General features: G+C 33.7%; 1 protein-coding gene across 9 annotated transcripts in view; it reads right to left on the bottom strand.

The window, feature by feature from the left end:
• Positions 1 to 21,135, bottom strand: part of Ccser2 (coiled-coil serine rich protein 2) — a 152,116-nt gene that overhangs the window by 22,422 nt on the left and 108,559 nt on the right. For 7 of the 9 annotated variants that reach the window (XR_012449771.1, XM_020185045.2, XM_074079322.1 and 4 more), the window contains 2 exons: positions 9,456 to 9,539; positions 4,492 to 4,578 (listed from right to left, as the gene is read on the bottom strand). The exons of 1 other annotated variant lie outside the window; for it this stretch is intronic. Coding sequence is in view for 6 of the 8 variants with exons in the window: in XM_020185045.2 (XP_020040634.2) it covers positions 4,492 to 4,578; positions 9,456 to 9,539 (171 nt within the window). In the remaining 2 variants the exon portion in view is untranslated. Of the gene's footprint in view, positions 1 to 4,491; positions 4,579 to 9,455; positions 9,540 to 21,135 lie in introns of those variants that run through there. One more of the 9 variants, XR_012449772.1, reaches the window with a different exon arrangement.

The following is a 21,135-nucleotide window of genomic DNA, read 5'->3' as shown; positions in this document are numbered from 1 at the left end:
AATCTAGAATTTCAAATGATTCAAATTGACCTGGGGAATCTCTTGAGTTGTCCACAAACATACTACATATGACTTTATGTATATAAATATACACAGTATTAATGTAGAGTATATGCAGCAATATGTAGCACAAAGAATATAACGTAAAACTTACATTACTTCTCTACACTATTTTGGTTCTACAATCACAATTTCTTAAATGCATTTTTGATGGGACAATTGGATATCAAATACCAGTAGTCTATCTACAGATCAGGTTGTCTGTTCATATATGCACTGCTATAAAGCCCATTTAATGATATGTTGAATATTGTAGTGAAATATTTTGAAGAGTCTCTGCCTCATGACAAGATCCATCTGACTATCTAAATTACAAATAAATTCTCTACCCACAATCCATTCAAAGCACACTCATTATATGACACCATGTACCTATTGTGTAAACTCGGTTCTCTCATATAATCAACAAATTCATACCAAGAATGAAAAGATGATAATGAGAATTTCCCTTTGGTGTGAACCTGGATCATAACCAAATTGTTAAACAATTCCACTGAAATTAAGTATATTTTCTTATAGGAAAATGTAACAAATTCTAGATTACTGTATCAAGTTAAAATTATGTTTCTACTTTAAGTCTTTACCAATATTAAACAAATTTTAATTGCAACCAGATCATTCCAATTTCCTTATACAAAATAATTAAAAACAAAAATCTCTATTCACATATATTTCCCATTCCCAAGAAATGGGATAGTCATTGAAACAAAATTCACTTTATAAGCAAGTATACTTAAGAGTCTTGTGGAATTCACTTAATAGGACTTAACCTTTAGCATATCTGGGAGGTATGTTAAGCACATTACTTATTCAATCCTGACTTACAGCAATTTCAGAAATAACTTCCTTTCTGTGGTCTATGTGCTAACATATGAAGTTGGCAAGCCTGGTTTTTAGTGACAATTCAACAAACAGAAAACGATCATCCAAGTTATCTCCTCTTTGTCTGCTTTCTTTATTGCTGACACATTTTTACTGTGAGCAGATACTCGCCTTCTGTATGTTCCCTTATTCAGGGAAAGGTATCCTCTCCTCTCTCTTGCCCAAAGGAGCCAGATCTTGGTAAGTATGAACCAAACTACTTAATCTCATTCCTCTATGCTTGCAACAGGACAAGTAACCCAAATCTAGCCAGTAAAATACAAGAAGAGTCTGGGGTATTTCTGAGAAAGTGCTGATTTTAAAAATAGGTATGTTAGAAACTCCCTTGCATTATCAACATACACTTTTTTAAAAAATGAAAGAGAGGAATGTAAAACAGGTCTTTTCTGAAGGTGGGTACCAGTGGGAGGGGGAGGGTATAAGGAAAGGGTGAATGAGGATGAATATGGTAGATGTATTTTGTATATATGAAAATAATGAAACCTGTTGAAATTGTTCTAAGAATGGGGGCAGGGGAGAATGATGGAAGCGGTAAATCTAAGATGTACTGTAAGCACATATGTAAATAACACAATGTATCCACTGTACAACTATTATATGCTAATAAAACAATAAAATAAATAAAAATAGGTATGTTAGAGAAAACAGGTCTTTACCCAAAATTGGATATTAATGTGTGAGAGTGCCACAAAGGACGATAGCAGACATCTCACAATCATGAAGGGGCAGCCAATAACATTCCAGAAGAGCCAAGCTACACTTCATCCATTACCAAATGACTAATAAGTAACCATTGAAATCGACAGAATCTATACACTTTCTTATTATTTGAGCTTAGAAACGTTCTGTTCTGTTTTACTTTGTTTTGTTTTTTTGAGACACAGCCTCGCTATGTAGCCCAGGTTGGCCCTGAATTCACAATCCTCCTATCTCCACTTCCCAAGCACTAGGATTACGGTCATGCACCATCACACCTGCTCTTATTTTTTTAAGTAACTTTTAGTTAGGAGCTTTTATTTGGAACTTAAAACATCATAAGGCAAGCTTTAATTAATTCTGGATAGTCTGGGACAAGTCACCTAATAAAAATTACTAATTATTACACACCCATTGGACCAGGCATTAGGTAGTTTACATTCATGGTTCATTTAATTATCACAAGCCTACATGGTTAGTATATTATTATCTCCACTTACAGAAGAGGCTTACAAGAGATTACAGAATTTTCCTAAGAGAACATGGCTATTAAGTTTCAAAGTCAGGATTTGTCATGGTTTTCAAATGATTATTGCTAAACTACTTAACCTGAGTTTCACTTTCATGTCTCCATAAAGAAAATTCTACCCTAGAAAGTTCACAAGATTATTCTGAGAATTCAATGAGCAAATATATCTGAATTAACTATAATTTAACTAGCATACAAAAGTGAAAATACACATGTATTCTTGGCATTATAAAATCAAGTTTGAATAGACAAACCTCTATACTTTTCTGTTACATTCTCAAGAGCACTGGAATCTAATTGTATATTAGCACACTGCACATGAAACATGAATTCAGCACTTTATATTTTCAGGCAAGGAAGGGAGAAAGAGAAAATGTACCAAATATAAAGAATCTTAGGTATATAATGCTAATGATTAATGCTTTCAATTATTTTGTATTTTTTTCTTTCTTTGGGATTCTCTTACATACTTCTGAAATCTTTCTAAATATTATTTTTGGGGTGAGATATTCTATGTTTGGCCTTAATGAATCATATTCTTTACCAAAATTTATATAAATTTGTCAGATTTTTCTTTTAAAAACTCAATGAAACTCCTTAAGACCCTTTATATTTACTACCATATTTGGTCTAGTTTCTGTTACCTTTGTTTTGCTGTTTTTAGATTTTCTTTGCTATTTTTCTACTTTATACATCTTTACTTTTTAATCTTTTATAAGATATATTATTCCAACCTAAAGTATGTCACAAACATTATTATGATTTAAGTATGCTAAAATAAAGAATAACTTAGGGCACCCACTTGTAGAATTAAGAAATTCAATACTTCTGACTTCCTTAGGCACACTCCTTATCTCTTTCCTCAAACGTATGAAATTTAATCTAAATATTTTCAAAAATAAATAGCAACTTAAAACTTTAATTAAAAATTTACATTCAGAAAAATTAAAGATTTACGAATTCCAACATCCAAATGATGTATAAATTATATTATAAAAAAAGAGAAATAAACTTTCTCCAAGTAGTGATTAAGAAATTTATCAAACTTTGTTTCTATTTCATTTTAATCTTAATCCAACTAATTGTTAAGAAACTTATCAAACTTATTTTCTTTAAAGATGATTTCCATGTTACCATTCATTCATTTTAATCTTCACTTTATTCTTGGTTACTTTCAATTTCTTTCTCTCAAGTATATAGAATGCATTATATTAAGCAATCTTTATAGACATGGCTTATTTTTCAAAATGTTAAAGGTATATTTACCTTTGTATATAAATAAAAACAAGTTTAGGTATAAAATGTGAAGTTCATTACCTTTTTACTGAAATGTACTAGACTACAACTTGTATCATAAAAATTGAAATCACTTAATTTCTTAATACTGTTTTTTTTCTTATTCCCTGTAAGGTGGCTGGGTTTTTATCTTTCACTTTGAAACTTAAGGTTTCACATTCAGTTTTATCACCCTTCTTTGTAATTTTGTATTTGGTAGGCCCTCAATTTGTATTAGAATATTCTTTATTTAGATTAATCACTTTTCTATGAACCTCTAATCACAGTATCTGGTCTGTCCTATTTACTCATTAATTGAATCCCTATGATCTGATCTCTGTGGCTCAGAAGCTGATTATATTATATCCTTTATATTCTAGATGAAATTAGTATTTCATAAGGCTGAATTGCTTTGCTATACACAAATGTTTTTTGAGTTTCAAGAAAGATTTCCTTTTGACTATTGTGACTTTTATGCTTATGTTCTTTTTATCTTGGCCTTCTATATTATTACAAACTGTATTATAGTTGAACTCAAGGTGCTATACATATTGTTTTCATATGGGATTAGCATTTGAAATTATAAAATTATGAGGATTCCAATATGACTCTGAGGGATCACTCATCATCCATAGAGAAGAAAACATTTTACTAGAATCCCCTTCAACCTGATACCTAAGCTTAAACACCCACTGTCAATCTGCTCACAGAAAGAAATGCAAAAATAAATAAGTCCTCAGTACTTGTAATCTTAAAAACATATCTAAAAGACATTGAACCTGTATTAATAAATGAATGCAAATTGGGGAATTTTAAGTCCTCAAAATTAAGGCCACCAAAAGAAAATTTCACATTAAATCTTTCATATTGAGACTAAAAGTTAAATCACATATTTTTATTAGAGCATATATAAGCTAAGCATTATGTAATCATATAACTTTGGATACCAAAAAAAAGTCAAACTGTAATTCTGCTCAGAATCATATAAAAAGCATAGATTGCACAAATTTGAAAAGCTTTAACTTTATGTTCTATATTACAATACTTACAAGCTGATGTTCTAATAGCTGAATTTTTTCATCTTTTTTCTTTATTTCCTCTTTAAGTTGTTTTATTTCATTTAATAAATCTTCATTCTGAAATATTAAAAAAAAAGTTAAAATGAGCCATTCAAAATACCCTGAGAAGTACTAAATCAATAAAAACCAGTAATGAATGAACTGTTTAACTTAAAGAGAAAACCTTCTATTAAAAAGTTCTAAGTTTTCAGGGTGTAATGGCATCTGGCATGTAAACCATTGGGCAATCAATAGAATCAACAGTTAATACAAACTGAGAACATACTGGCTGTCAGAAATTAAGTGCTTGGGGTTTCTAAGCATTTGATCCTGACTAAAGTACATACTGTTATCCCCTTTATATAAGAAAACTGGGACATAGGCTATAGAATGAAGAAATTACATAAAAAATGGTAACTTTAGCAAAAATTTCAAGATTACAAGCTGTCTGTCAGAAGAAACAAAGGGCACAATGAACAGAGAGGACAGTCTAATTAATGCACAGGAAAATTTTCATGGTTAGTTCAGAAGTCAGCAAAAAGATAAATATGGCTAAAGAGTAACAAAGGAGATTCTTTGACAACAAGCCACTTTCCTGAGGAGCACTGCCTAAATGAAAAGGAAAACAGTCTGCTAACTTCATCAAAAGACATGCCCAATAATATTAAATGAAAGCTACAGTCAAGTTAAGTGGCAGTCTGGCTACATTTCTAAATTCTAAAGTATCATCATGCTGTCATTAGTCCATTTTGTGTACTACTGTTCAATTTTCCAAAACCATATACTGATGAAATAGTATAGGAAGGAAAGAAAACTATGTTATGTGGATGATGCATCTTTCTGGAAAAGAAAATATGTGAGCAAATAATGATTATGTGCTGTGATGGAGCAAAATATGTCATCTCTTTCAGATATGCTGGAAACAAAAAAGAAATCAGAAATAGACATTTTGCAAAGGTTTTAATATATTACCCAAATATCCCAAACAATGAGAAAGATTTCTTAAATGCTATCATGTGTACCATAAGTAGGATCAACTATTGATTGTATACAAAAATATCATCTTCAGAATGGAGTTTCAGAATTTTAAAACTTAATAAAATCACAACAAAAACAGACTGCAGAATGTAAAAGATACAAATTCTATGGATACATTTAGTAGGACACATTCGTAGGCTATGTAAGAAATAAAGCCATTAAGAGTTGATAAACGTATTTGATTATATAAAACTTTAAAAATCTATACAATTAACATTAAATTAAAACAAATGTAAATATGACAAGAGATTTATATCTTAAGGATATTATGAGCCTGTTCAAACATATAAACTCATTTTCAGGTCCCAACAGAAAAACAAGCCAGCTGTCACCAACATGCATATAATTGACAAAATGTTCTATTTTGCTTACCAAGGAAATATAAATTAAAGTATTAGAGGTATTGTTTTATAGATATCAAATTAGGAAGGATAGCCAACATGATTAATAAGATTGGGAAAAAATGTTACAACATCAGATATAGCAATTAAGCTTTCTGGAAAAACATATGGCTACATGTATAAAATTCATAAAAATACTTGCACATCTTGATTCAGTTATACTACTTTTTGAAAGCCATGGAAAAGAAATGATACTTGGTATGATAAAACTTAGATGGAATTATCTGAAAGTTTACAAGTTTACAACAGTTTTATAAGGGGACAATGTTTCTGCCAGTATTACAGGAAATGGGCTGGAAAATGAAATCAAAATACAGTATGATCAGAACAACATGTACATAGAACTTGTTATATGGCAGGCCCTGCTCTAAAATTTTTAAACTTTATAAAGATAAGCAAAGAAAGACATGCCAGTAAATGAGTGACTCCAGTGGAGTCCAAAAGATAAGCAGAAGGTTCTGAAGACACAGTGATGGTAGGCTTTGGGTCTTAGGGATTCTAAACATCATCCATTAATACGGAGGTTAGGACAAGCCTAGCACATATGGAGAACTATATGAAGTAATACTAGCATACAACAGCTGTGTTGAATAATGGGAAGTAATCTGGTTAAAAGTAAGCAAGGGCCAGATCACAGAGGACTGTGACTACTCACTGCCTGAGCCAGGAATTATCAGGTTTGCATTAGAAATGGCTCTTTGACAAGTGGTTGGAAGAAAAATTTAACAACAATGACAAAACTGGGCAAGAAATTATTATCAAAGTATTGTAATACTCCAGATGAGAATAGGAGCCTGATCCAAGAGAGTGCCAATAGAGATGAAGAAGAAGGAAGTGAACATGGAGATTTTGGTAATTCATTCCATGTGAGAGAAGGGCACAAAGGAGTGGTCAAGAGGGACATCCATAGTTCTAGCTTGAGTGACATGACAAATGCTTGTTCTACCAAAAGAGATGGATAACACAGGAGAACAAATATGTCCAAAGAGGAGTATGTGTACATTTTAAATAAATGTTAGAAATACGTACATGTGGTACAGAAATGTCTAGTGGATAAATATGAGAGAAAAAAATTTACATGCTATCCACATATATCATACATAAATCCATTATTGTAAAAAGTTCAAAGAGGACTGAACTAAAGATATAAATCTAACATTTAAAGAAGGGAAACCTACAAAGTAAGTAAGGGGAAAATGTTGAGAGGTTTGAAAGACTCCAGAAGTATAAAAGCAAAAGCTTCTAAGAAAAAGACAACCCCAAGTGTCTTACAGGTTATCATTTTTCTAGGTTTCTTCATCAACCAGAAAGGGGTTTTAAAAACATCAAGAAAAAGTTAATGTGATTTACTGAATTTAACATAAGTGAGATATACAAACTTATAATCTAAAAATGAAGATAAAGCACACTAAGTACAGATGAGCAAGGAGAAGGATGATGTTAGATTCTTAAGCAGAAACAGAACATAGTTAAGAACAAAGAAACGGTACTCTTCCACAATACAACTGACACTTTTCCCTTGTACATGGAACAAAGTAAATGAGAATGAGACAGGTCCGCGGAGGTTAGCAGGCAAAAAGGGAAATAGAGTATTTTTGCTTGATAAACACAAGGCTACCTATAGGGGTTGAGAAACATAGTTCAATATGGGGCTTGAAAGAATGATCAATGTTTGAAGTAGCTCACCAGGGAACAGGAGATAAATACAAGAGCAGACTGGAGGCCGGGCACCAATGGCTCATGCCTGTAATCCTAGCTACTTGAGAGGCTGAGACTAGGAGGATTTCAGTTCAAGGCCAGCCCTGGTAAACAGTTCCTGAGACCCTTCTCTAAAAAATAACTAGAGCAAAATGGAGGTGTGGCTCAAGAGATACAGTAACTGATTTGTAAGCATAAAGCCCTGAGTTCAAACCCCAGTCCCTCCCCGACACCCACTCCCACACAAAAAGAGTAGAACAGAGACTGGCAGCTATAGTGGAGATCTTAGAGCCTAAATACGTAATGGCATAAGTCATCATATTTGTGTTGCTTGAAATTATGCTATTTGGATGAGAAGGTAAGACAACTGTTGAAGGTTCAAAAAGACTATTGTATTATACAGAAAAAAAACAGTATGAGCTATTTCATTTTAGCTTGAATAAAGAAGAAAAATCTAGGGATGATTTGCATAAAAGGAAAAAGGAAAAGATACAAGAAATATCATAGAATAATATATGTATCATGTAACATTAAGCATACAGCAAACTAGAAAGGAATACGGAAAAACAATGAAAATGTTAGCTATGCAAAAAAAATATTAAGAATTTTCTTTAGAAATAATTTCTTTACATGTAAAATGTGTTTTCACTAACAACATTTCAGGAAAAGATCAACTTGGGGGGAGGGGATAGTCACATGACTAAAAAATCAAGAGATTCTCAGATTTCATTTAAGTCACTGGTTTTCAACTAGGTATGTATGTGAAACTTTTAAGTAAAACCAATAGTCTGCTGCAAACCTGCTGACATAGAATATTATTATACTAATAGTGGGGTGGAAGCCCAAAAATGGGAAACAACTTGAGCAAGGGCAGGTAGGAAATAAATGGAAAAGCCAAGGTTATATACTCCATGGTAACTGGTATGCTATATTCTTTTGAGTTTCACTGTTTTATATACAATCTTGCTCCCCAAAAGTGACTCAGCATTCTATAAGAAATTATGATTCTCGACACAGCTAATACCATCTGCTTTGGAAGTGACACATGCCACATCCAAGCAGAATTACATGTGATTCAGCAAAGCTCTTTTCCTTCTGCACAACAGCATGTGCTGCCATAGGGGCTCATCCTTCAGTTTGGCTCTCAGAATGAAGACATGTGAAGTAGAATTTCAGCTGCTCTACAGCCAATGTGTGACATAAGAGATATTAACTTTTGTTATTGTAAGCCACTATTGTTCTGAGGTTATTTGTTACTACAGATGACTAGCAAACGCTAGCTAGTATAACCCCAGAGAGGATATAAAAGTCAACAATAACTTTATTTGAAAATATTAAATAAAGAATATTTGTATACTTAAGAAATAGCTGCAAAAAGGGCTTTCAACTAAAAATGGATCTAAAGAGAAGTATTAAAAAAAAACCTCACTAAATAATCACTAAATTGGATTCTATAATTATATTTTTAACATAAAAAATAAGATAAATTCACTTTATTATATTTCTTCAGTGCTGTGATTATTTAAGTACCTATCACTATCCTAATTTTTATTGACAACCATATTACAATTTTTATTCATGATTATGAACAAGTAAGCACCAGTAGTAACAGATGGACATGTTATTATCTAACTGATAAACTCAAAGCATCACAAGGGTATCACTTACTTAACAACGTAGCAAAAGTTAAGCGCAACCTGATTATTTTCCAAGAGAACAAAGCTTTGCTTTTTAATTCCTTTACAATTTTAATTGTTATTGCTTTATTATTTCAGTAATAAGAATTTTGGAATCTTCAGCATGACTACCTAGTCATACCTTATATATTTGATCCCCATCTTCTGGCTCAGGACTGGATGGCAATGATAGCTGAACATCATGTAATGACCCACTTCCATCATGCTGTCAGAAAAAACAGAAGAAAAGCACAAGATTAAGACAACTGTAGACATTCACTTCAACTTAAATTCAACACCAGATCAAATACTAGCATGGCAAAAAACAAAAAAAAAATTTTGAAACCTGCTTTTCATCTCTGTACTGATAGAAGGAAATGTGGAAAGGGGAGCTAGGGCAAAAACAACCTGTGGAAATAAACAACAGACAATTTGAGTGGCTAAAGCAGGGAATGACTGAAAGTTTTAAAGTTGGAAAAGAAATATGAAAAATAAGGGCATTCCTTGAAGAACTCAGCTAAGAAAAATATAAAATGAGCTCACACTTGTAATCCTAGCTACTCAGGATGCAGAGATCAGGAGAATCACAGTCTGCAGCCAGCCTGGGCAGAAAGTTCAACAAACCCTATCTTGAAAATACTCAATATAAACAAGGGTTGATGGAGTGGCTCAAGTAGTAGATTGTCTACCTAGCAAGTGTGAGACCTTGAGTTCAAACCACAGTACCAAAATATAAAAGTCAACTGAATTTGCTCTGGTTTAGATGCATTCTCAGTCTAGAGTCAGAAATAATGATATTAAATAACTCAACAAGACCTGGCCACAAAAATCATTAAAAATATAAATACATGAGACTACACTGCATAACTCAACTTATATACTTAGTCTGAAAACAGTCAAAACTAATCTATGGTGCTAGACAGAAGAACAGGAGTTAACTCAGGAAAAGAGGGTGGTTAGTGACTGGGAAAGAACATTAGGATCTACTATGAAACTGGAAATTTTCCATGTCTTGACTATATTGTGTTTAAACAAATATACATTTGAAAAGTTCAAGCTCAGGACTGGTAGACTTTAAGCACTTTATCTAATATATGACGTACCTCAGTAAGAAAAGGTGAAAAAAATATTTTGTCCTTAAACACAATAAAGAAAGTGAGATGCTAATATTAAGTTCTGATACTTGTTGAACTGGTTATGAATAAGAAACCATTGATTTCTTATTCAATTAAGAAATGATTCGGTGATTCAGATAGACAACTTCGAGAAAAATGAACCTATGCAGAAAATGCTGGGGAGATGGACAGGGGCTGAGTCCTGGTCAAGTTAGTACAATTGTGGTAACAACTAAACTAGAAACCTTCAAATAGCATTGACCACACAATCTTCTTGTCACATTTGTTCTGCATCTCTCAGACCACGGATAATTACCTGAATTCAGGCAGGACATGTTAGGATGAGGGGTAGGCATTTAGGTTATTTATTGCGCTACAAACTTAATGAATCAGAATCTCCAGGGAAGTGGCCAAAGAGTGTGTATTTAGAAAAACTCAAATGCTGATTTGACACTGAAGACTGAATGGATAAATTACATTTTAATTAGCGATGTCATACAGACAGTAAGATTTTCACATGAAACAGGGTGCCAGTGGCTCATGCTTGAAATCCTAGCTATTTGGGAGGTTGAGATCAGGAAGATAATGGTTAGAAGCCAGCCCAGACAAAAAGTTCATGAGAACCCATCTCAATGGAAAAAAGCTGGTGTAGTGGCACAGGCATGTTATCCTAGCTACTGTATGAAGCACAAAATAGGAAGATTGCAGTACAGGCTGGCCTGAGCAAAAAGTAAGACCCTATCTATGAAATAACCAAAACAAAAAGGGCTTGGAGGCATGGTTCAAGTAGTAGTGTGACTGCCTAACAAGCACAAAGCCCTGAGTTCAAAGCCTAGTACCACCAAAAGAAAAAAAAATGGAGATTTATAGCCTGAAAGGAGAGGCAATACCCTAATTGAATAGCTATTATTCTATTATTCTCAGAACACTACACTTTCAAGAGGGAGGGAGGGAGGGAAAAAAAGTAGAGAGAGAGGGAGGCAAGCTTCTTTTCTTCTGAGAATCAAATTCTCAGGAAAATACATCATGAGTAAGTAGGGTTGATCCTAAGAATACAAAGCTGTTTCAGTAGTCACCACAAGAACTAAAATATCTTAACTGCATATGCATATGGTGGTTCACGACTGTAATCCCAACACTAGGGAGATTAGGGCAGAAGGATCACAAGTTCAAGGCCAGCCAGCAACCCGGGTTTTAAAAAAAAGGAAGGATACAGAAATCTCATCAACAGATAAAGTTATTGATAAAATTCATTATCCATTCATCATAAAAATTTATCAAATTAGCAATAAAAGGGATCTCTTTCAACATGATATGTTTCAGCTAACATTCCTAACCACTAACATACTTGATAGTGAAAATGTTTTACCTCTAAGACTAGAAACAGGCACCAGTATTGTACTGACCACTACAATAAGAGGGGGAAAAAAGTAGACAAACTAAGAAAGGAAGAAATAAGATATTTCTATTTAAATGATATGATTTTTGAGTATAGAAAATCCCAAAGTACCTAACAATGAAACTACTAGAACTAGTACATGAATTTAAGAAAGTCACAAGATAAAGATCAATATATAAAAATCAACTATTTTTATGGCAAAGAACTACTAAAAAATGACTTTAAAAACCTAACATTTAAAAATCAAAATACAAAAAACAAAAGAAAGGCAAGGAAAAAATATATAAGAAAAATACACAGGGATAAATACAACAAAATATAAAGTCTGTATGTAAAATATATATACACACATACACACATGTGAAAGAAATCAGAGAACTAAGTAAATGAAGATATCCACTGTTCATGATTTGAAAGGCTCAATATTTATGGATCAAAACATTATTGTCGAGATATCAATTCTCTTCAAAATTCAATCATAGTTTTGTAATCTTCCCAATCAAAATTCCAGCAGAATATTTTTGGAGAAAGAGAAAAGTTGCTTCTAGAATATATACAGAAATACAAGAAGTAAAATAAACTAAGAACAGCTGGTACATAACTCAAGCAGTAAATCACCTGCCTATCAAGCACAAGGCTCTAAGTTCAAACTCCAGCACTGCCAAAAAGAAAAGAACAAAACTGGAGTAGTCATATTACTTAATTTTAGAACTTATTATGAAACTGTAGTAATCATAAGAATATGGTGCTGGCATAAGAAACATAGATCAAAGGAATAGAAAAGAGTCCAGAAATAGCCCCATACCTTTATGGTTTAAAGCATTTTTAAACATTTTATTCACATATATTAGTTGTATGGGGGGAAGGGAGGGTTTCACTGTGACATTTCCATACATGCTTATAATGTGCCTTAGATAGATTCACCCTCACCATCATTCTCCCTTATTCCACTTCCCTCCTACAAAACAATTTCAACAGGTTTCACTGATCTATTTTTATACAAGCATATAAAGTACATCAACCATATTTGCTCTCTTTCACCCTCTTCATTCACCCTTTCCCCTCCCACTAATACCTACCCCTCATAGGACCTGTTTTACATTCAGTCCTTCATTTTTCAATGTTGGCCTATGAATATACTGTGTTTTAATCAGATTAACTCCCTCTATTCTCCTTTTTTAAAAAGCATTTTTGACTAAACTACAAAAGAAAAAAGAGAAGTCTTTTCCACAAATGATTCTAGAGTAATCAAACAACATATGCAATAAAATAAACTTTGTCCATAATTCATATCATATATAAAAACTCTCAAAGAGACTGTAGATCTAAATTTTAGAATTAAAACTATAAAACTTCTCCAAATGGTTACAGAAAATCTTTGACCATGGGTTAAGCAAAGATTTCTTAGATATATAAAAACATGATGCATTATAATATCTGATGAATTTAACTTTAAGAGGAGAACTTCTGCTCTTAAAAATATTAATAGAATGAATAAAAATGCCATGGACTGGGAGAAAACATTTGCAATAATTCAAATAAAATATTGAGCACAGTGCCTAACTCACAGAAAGCATTTAAAAATATATAAATGCTAAAAAAAAAAAAGGTAAATGCTAAAATAATTCCTATAACAAAAATAATGATAATATGAATGTCTAAGCTTTTTTTCACTGATTTCATTAAATCAACCATGCTATTGATGAGAGGTTAACAAACTATGGTCTGCAGGATAAGTTTAGCCAGCTGCCTTTTTATTACAGTTCACAAGCTAAAACTAATTTTCACATTATTAAGTGACTGCATATGAAATCTTAATTTTTGTGCATGTGTGTGTGGCACTGGGGTTTGAACTCAATACCTTGCATTTGCTAGGCCGGCACTTCACCACATAAGTCACACTCCAGCCCTGAAATATTTTATAAACATCCACACAATAGCTTCAATTTTAACTCTTGCCCAAGGAGGCTAAAATATTGTCTATGTGGCCTAGTTTAAAAAAAGAAAACCTAAATAATTGTATAAGACAGCCCAACACAACAAGGAATTACCAATGTTTGTTATTGTAATGTGTCAGACAAAAAAAAATCTTGCCTTCTATCTGTATAGCAATTTAGATTTAGGAGATCAAAGAGGAAAAGGTTTTTATTTGCATCAAAGCACAAGAACTATTAAAGAATACCAATATAATATCGAACTTAATGAAATCACCCCTCCCCAAATAACTTCAATAGTATACTCTATGACAAAGATAAAAGCGTCCAAGCAAAAACCAAGAAATATTTTAAAACATGATCATAAAAGGGACAAATTTCATTTTAAATACTGATGCCTGTGGCTCATGCCTGTAATCCTAGCTACTCAGGAGGCAGAGATCAGGAGGGTCACAGTTCAAAGCCAGCCCAGGCAAAGAGTTCATGAGACCCTATCTCGAAAACCTATCACAAAAAATTGGACTGGTGGAGTGGCTCAAGGAGAAGGCCCTGAGTTCAAGCCCCAGTACCACAAAAAAAAAAAAATTAACGATGAAAACCTTCATGGATGCAATTTTCATGCTTCACATTACATATACAAAGGAGCTAACATTTATTGAGCAGTGATGGATACTGGTTCTGAGCATTCTGCATAAATATATTCAATAAATACACTGAAGAAAAATAATTCAAAAAACACACCATCTGAATAAAGCATAAGCAATTCATAGTTAACTGCTGGTCCAGTATCCTTGGCTGCTTTACACTTGAGTGTCAGCAACATCTATGTCATTTAGTAAGGAATATTTGAATTCTACATGCAATCAGAATGCTAACAAAGTCATTACCATTTTAACCGAAAATGACTGATTTATTGATTTGCAGTGCTGGGGATTGAACCCAGGACCTTGTTCATGCTAGGCAAGAGCTCTACAACTGAACCACATCCCCAGCCCTTATCATTTTATTAAACAGGAAGACTTTCATCCAACCACTTTCCTTTTGAAGGTGAACTTTTGGCCTAATATTATAACTCTTCCACACATTAACTTGTTGAAAAACCTGCTAACTCCATCTTACCCAGGTGGTTCTTCCATGAGTTTGCAAAAACTGGGGTCTTCCTATGAGTTCCAGAGCAGCTGCAATGGACATGGATACTTGAGTAATTAACAACAAAATCAGGCAGCATTGACCAATCCCTGCTGACAAGCATCATCAGTGATGTCAACAAAGCTGCCTTGTGTTCAGATATGCTACAACACAATCACAAGAGGCATCCTAGGGAAGGCAGCAGCAGAAGAAAAAGAGTTTTCAAGAGATTTTTTTTAATTAAATGATATATGGACGAACAATTACATTGCGCACTTTCAAGTATGTGCACTAAGAACAATTTTTGAGCAATGTTAGCCTATGGGATTTAAAATCTAACCATTCAAGCTATATTTGAGAGGATTTTAAAACAGATATAGAAACCCTTATTTTCAATTTATATTTCAGAGATGAGATGATACAGATGATTGGGGCAAAAACATTTTAGAACAAAAGAAAAAAAATCTACCTGACATTCAAAAATAGAATAGAATAGTTATATATGGAAAAACACATTAAAATATGCTAAGCAACAGAATTTACAAACTTCTGTTGAAACTATTTTTTAAAAATTAAACCTAAATGTTTAATTTGTACATGTCTAAGTCTGAATATCCATTCCTATAGGGACACTTTTAGCTGGGCATGGCGGTACACACCTAAAATTGCAGCACTTGGGAGACAGAGGCAGAAGGACTGCTGAGTTTGAGGCCAGCCTGAGCTAGCTACATAGTAAGACCATCTCATAAAAAGCTAATTTTAATAGCTTCTAGCGTTTTGACACCTTGATTTTTTAAAAGTATTCAATAGTTCTTCAAGCCATCTTAATTTACTATAGTATAAGAAATGAAATAATTTGTTCTATACTGCTAATGAGTTTTCAACATTTTTATTTTTAAGTCTTTGTGTATCCAGTTGGCTTTTAGTAAAGAGTTCAAGCAAGTACTTTTTCTATGCTCATCCATTGTTCTCTGTTTCTTACTTGTATCAGAATTACATCCTGCTCTAAAGGGTTCCCTGCCCCTTAGTTTTTTGTCCTCTTCATTGTTCATAAAGTTAACCTTTGGCATTTCCAATTTTGGAGTCATTTTGATGAATCCCAGTAATAAAGCTGTTGTGATTTTGGCTGAAATTGTATTTAATCTAAACTGTACTGGAAAGAACTATATATTCACATTGTACACCTCAGATTGTATGTTATACATTGTTTGTATAACACATAATTTCATACTGTTTGTAACAAATTTATATTTAGTACTTGTATGTCTTCCTAGACTATAATCTAGCTATTTTGGTAAGTATATTTAATATCTGTGAATTAAACAATGCTTATGGCATTTAGCCTTCCTATAGAACATAAACCTTTGCTACATAGTTAAGGTTTCTTTATAATACATCACTCAGATTTACTTATGACAATGTTTTATTGATGCACTGATAATTTTATTATTTATAATTACATCCCAGTTTTATTCTTTATTAGACTTGAAGTCTTGAATATACTATTTATCTACTAGAACAAGTATTTTAGGGGAACAGGAAGGAGAAGCATGATATACAGTAAGAAATAAATTTTACATCATGGTATGACCATGGATAACCTATATACACAAATATGAATATGCATACATGTATGTGAATCCATATATATGTGTGTATACATACTAAAAACAAATTTCATTAAAAAGTATCTATCCTTAATACATGTGATATCCTCTAATAGTTTTATACAGTTTTACTTCATTATAAAATATTCTAGTCATGATGAATAAATCTCTGAAGACTCACAAACAGAGGCAAGGCCAGATGGTGGATTGGAAGTGTCCATTCTTTGACTCTGTGAAGGCAAAGAGTCAGATACCACAGGAGAAACTATATTCTGAGCAGACGAAGTGCATCATGAATCACTAAAGAGGTAGCATGAGGAAAATTCCGAGATGGCGGCTAGAGGTAGGAAGCAGAAAGCGACCCTCCTATAGTGAAACCTTGGAGAGACGCTGGAGACACACTTTGCAGGCATAATCACCGAGAAAAGGCATAACTTTGACTCCTCCACATCTCCAGCCGGCGCAGAGAATCTCCACTTCACGTTAAACGGAGAACAGAGGAGGCCCCCGGGGCCACCAGTGGCCGGCGCCCATACGGCTTGGGAAGACGTGGACCAGCTTACTGTCAATTAGTACACTAACACTCCCTGTTTATACCTTTGAAACTCTCTTGTCTGATACCTTGTTCTGCTTTCTCCCTCTTGTCTGTATATTTGTTTTCCCCTTTTCTTTAACTTCTTGCTTTCCATCTCAGCTCACTCTTCCATTCTCAATATTACCATTGTTATTATTACAAGCTAGAAAATACTTAATTACACACAGTACAGGGACAGTAACAACACCAAGGACAATGACAGGAAGACAGAAAAAACAAGGAAACCAGTTTCCCCACAGCAAAAAATTAGTACAGGAACCAGAGGGGAATGAAGAGAACAGAAACTCAGAGCCAGACTCCAACAAAATGAAGATAAACTATGCCAAAGGACCCAATAAAGCCCACAAGAATAATTTAAAAGAAGACATACTACAAGTACTCAATGAGAATTTTATAGAGATGATACTGGATAGGGTCAACCAAAATGTACAGGAGACACTCAAGAAATTCCAAGACAATAAAAATAGAGAATTTGAAAAAGCAAAAGAAGAAATAAAGGAAACCATAGAAGCACTGTATAAACACCAAAGTGAAAGAGAGAACACAATGAATAAATGGATAAATGAACTCAGGACAAAAATAGACAACAATAAAGAAGAAAACAGCCAGGATATGGAAAACCTCAGAAAAAAGAACGAAACAGAACTGCAAAACAAAACGGAAGGCCAATCCAGCAGAATAGAACAAACAGAAGACAGAATCTCAGAACTTGAAGATGAAATGGTAATTAAAGGAAAAACTGAAGAACTACTAATTAAACAACTCAAGACCTGTGAAAAGAAAATGCAAGAACTCACTGACTCCATCAAAAGACCAAACTTGAGAATCATGGGCATCAAAGAAGGAGAAGAGGTGCAAGCGAAGGGAATGCGTAATATATTCAACAAAATAATAACGGAAAATTTCCCAAATCTAGAGAAAGATATTCCCATACAAATGCAAGAGGCCTCCAGGACACCAAACAGACCAGATCAAAATAGAACTACTCCACGACATATCATCATTAAAACAACAAGTTCAGAAACTAAGGAAAGAATATTGAAGGCTGCAAGAGAGAAAAAACAAGTAACATACAAAGGTAAACCCATCAAAATCACAGCAGACTTCTCAACAGAAACATTAAAAGCAAGAAGAGCGTGGGGTGAGATCTTTCGGGCACTGAATGAAAATAACTTCAACCCCAGGATACTCTACCCAGCAAAGCTATCATTCAAAATAGATGGAGCAAAAGTCTTCCATGATAAGCAGAAACTAAAACAATATGTGACCACAAAGCCACCATTACAAAAGATTCTGCAAGGGATCCTGCACACAGAAAGTGACACCCAACTTAACCATGAAAAGGCAGGCAGCACCAAACCACAGGATAAGAAAAAGCAAGACAGTAGAGAGTAACATCAAGTTAGGTACACACAATCAAACCTTCAAACAACTAAGATAACTAAATGGCAGGAATCACCACATACCTATCAGTACTAACACTTAATGTTAATGGACTTAATTCACCCATCAAAAGACACCGTTTGACAAAATGGATTAAAAAAGAAGATCCAACAATTTGTTGCTTACAGGAGACTCATCTCACCGACAGAAATAAGCATATGCTTAGGATGAAAGGCTGGAAGAAGATTTACCAAGCCAATGGCCCCCGAAAACAAGCAGGAGTAGCAATACTTATCTCTGACAAAGTAGACTTCAAACCTACATTGATCAAATGAGATAAAGAAGGACATTCCATACTAATAAAAGGGGAAATAGACCAAAAGGAAATAATAATCATCAATCTGTACGCACCCAATGTCAACGCACCCAATTTCATCAAACATACCCTGAAAGACCTAAAGCATATATAAACGCCAACACAGTGGTTGTGGGAGACTTTAACACTCCATTATCATCAATAGATAGGTCATCCAAACAAAAACTCAATAAAGAAATCCAAGATCTAAAATATGCAATAGATCAAGTGGACCTAGTAGATGTCTACAGAACATTTCATCCAACCTCTACACAATATACATTCTTCTCAGCAGCCCATGGAACCTTCTCCAAAATAGATCATATCCTAGGGCACAAAGCAAGCCTCAGCAAATATAAGAAAATAGAAATAATACCATGCATACTATCTGACCACAATGCAGTAAAAGTAGAACTCAACAACAAAAGTAAAGACAAAAAACATGCAAACAGCTGGAAACTAAATAACTCATTACTTAATGAAGAATGGATCATCGATGCAATAAAAGAGGAAATTAAAAAGTTCCTAGAAGTCAATGAAAATGAAAACACAACCTACCGGAACCTATGGGACACAGCTAAGGCAGTCTTGAGAGGAAAGTTTATAGCCATGAGTGCATATATTAAAAAGATTGAAAGATCCCAAATCAATGACCTAATGATACATCTCAAACTCCTAGAAAAACAAGAACAAGCAAATCCCAAAACAAATAGAAGTAGAGAAATAATAAAAATAAGAGCTGAAATCAACGAAATAGAAACCAAAAAAACCATACAAAGAATTAATGAAACAAAAAGTGGGTTCTTTGAAAAAATAAACAAGATCGATAGACCCCTGGCAAACCTGACTAAAATGAGGAGAGAAAAAACCCAAATTAGTAGAATCAGGAATGCAAAAGGGGAGATAACAACAAACACCATGGAAGTCCAGGAAATCATCAGAGACTACTTTGAGAACCTATATTCAAATAAATTTGAAAATCTAAAAGAAATGGACAGATTTCTAGATACATATGATCATCCAAAACTGAACCAAGAGGAAATTAATCACCTGAATAGACCTATAACACAAAATGAAATTGAAGCAGCAATCAAGAGTCTCCCCAAAAAGAAAAGTCCAGGACCTGATGGATTCTCTGCTGAATTCTATCAGACCTTTAAAGAAGAACTGATACCAACCCTCCTTAAACTGTTCCATGAAATAGAAAGGGAAGGAAAACTGCCAAACACATTTTATGAAGCCACTATTACACTTATCCCAAAACCAGGCAAAGACACCTCCAAAAAGGAGAACTATAGGCCAATCTCCTTAATGAACATTGATGCAAAAATCCTCAACAAAATAATGGCAAATCGAATTCAGCAACACATCAAAAAGATTATTCACCACGACCAGGTAGGCTTCATCCCAGGGATGCAGGGGTGGTTCAACATACGAAAATCAATAAACGTAATAAACCACATTAACAGAAGCAAAGACAAAAACCACTTGATCATCTCAATAGATGCAGAAAAAGCCTTTGATAAGATCCAACATCATTTCATGATAAAAGCTCTAAGAAAACTAGGAATAGAAGGAAAGTTCCTCAACATTATAAAAGCTATATATGACAAACCTACAGCCAGCATTATACTTAACGGAGAAAAACTGAAACCATTCCCTCTAAAATCAGGAACCAGACAAGGATGCCCACTATCTCCACTCCTATTCAACATAGTACTGGAATTCCTAGCCAGAGCAATTAGGCAAGAAGAAGGAATAAAAGGAATACAAATAGGTAAAGAAACTGTCAAAATATCCCTATTTGCAGACGACATGATCCTATACCTTAAAGACCCAAAAAACTCTACTCAGAAGCTTCTAGACATCATCAATAGCTATAGCAAGGTAGCAGGATATAAAATCAACATAGAAAAATCATTAGCATTTCTATACACTAACAATGAGCAAACAGAAAAAGAATGTATGAAAACAATTCCATTTCAATAGCCTCAAAAAAAATCAAATACCTAGGTGTAAACCTAACAAAAGATGTGAAAGACCTCTACAAGGAAAACTATACACTTCTGAAGAAAGAGATTGAGGAAGACTATAGAAAGTGGAGAGATCTCCCATGCTCATGGATTGGTAGAATCAACATAGTAAAAATGTCTATACTCCCAAAAGTAATCTACATGTTTAATGCAATTCCCATCAAAATTCCAATGACATTCATCAAAGAGATTGAAAAATCTACTGTTAAATTTATATGGAAACACAAGAGGCCACGAATAGCCAAGGCAATACTCAGTCAAAAGAACAATGCA

The sequence above is a fragment of the Castor canadensis genome, chromosome 7, assembly GCF_047511655.1.
Source record: "Castor canadensis chromosome 7, mCasCan1.hap1v2, whole genome shotgun sequence".
NCBI classification, from domain to species: domain Eukaryota; kingdom Metazoa; phylum Chordata; class Mammalia; order Rodentia; family Castoridae; genus Castor; species Castor canadensis.
This window is presented reverse-complemented; position numbering and strand designations above follow the sequence as displayed.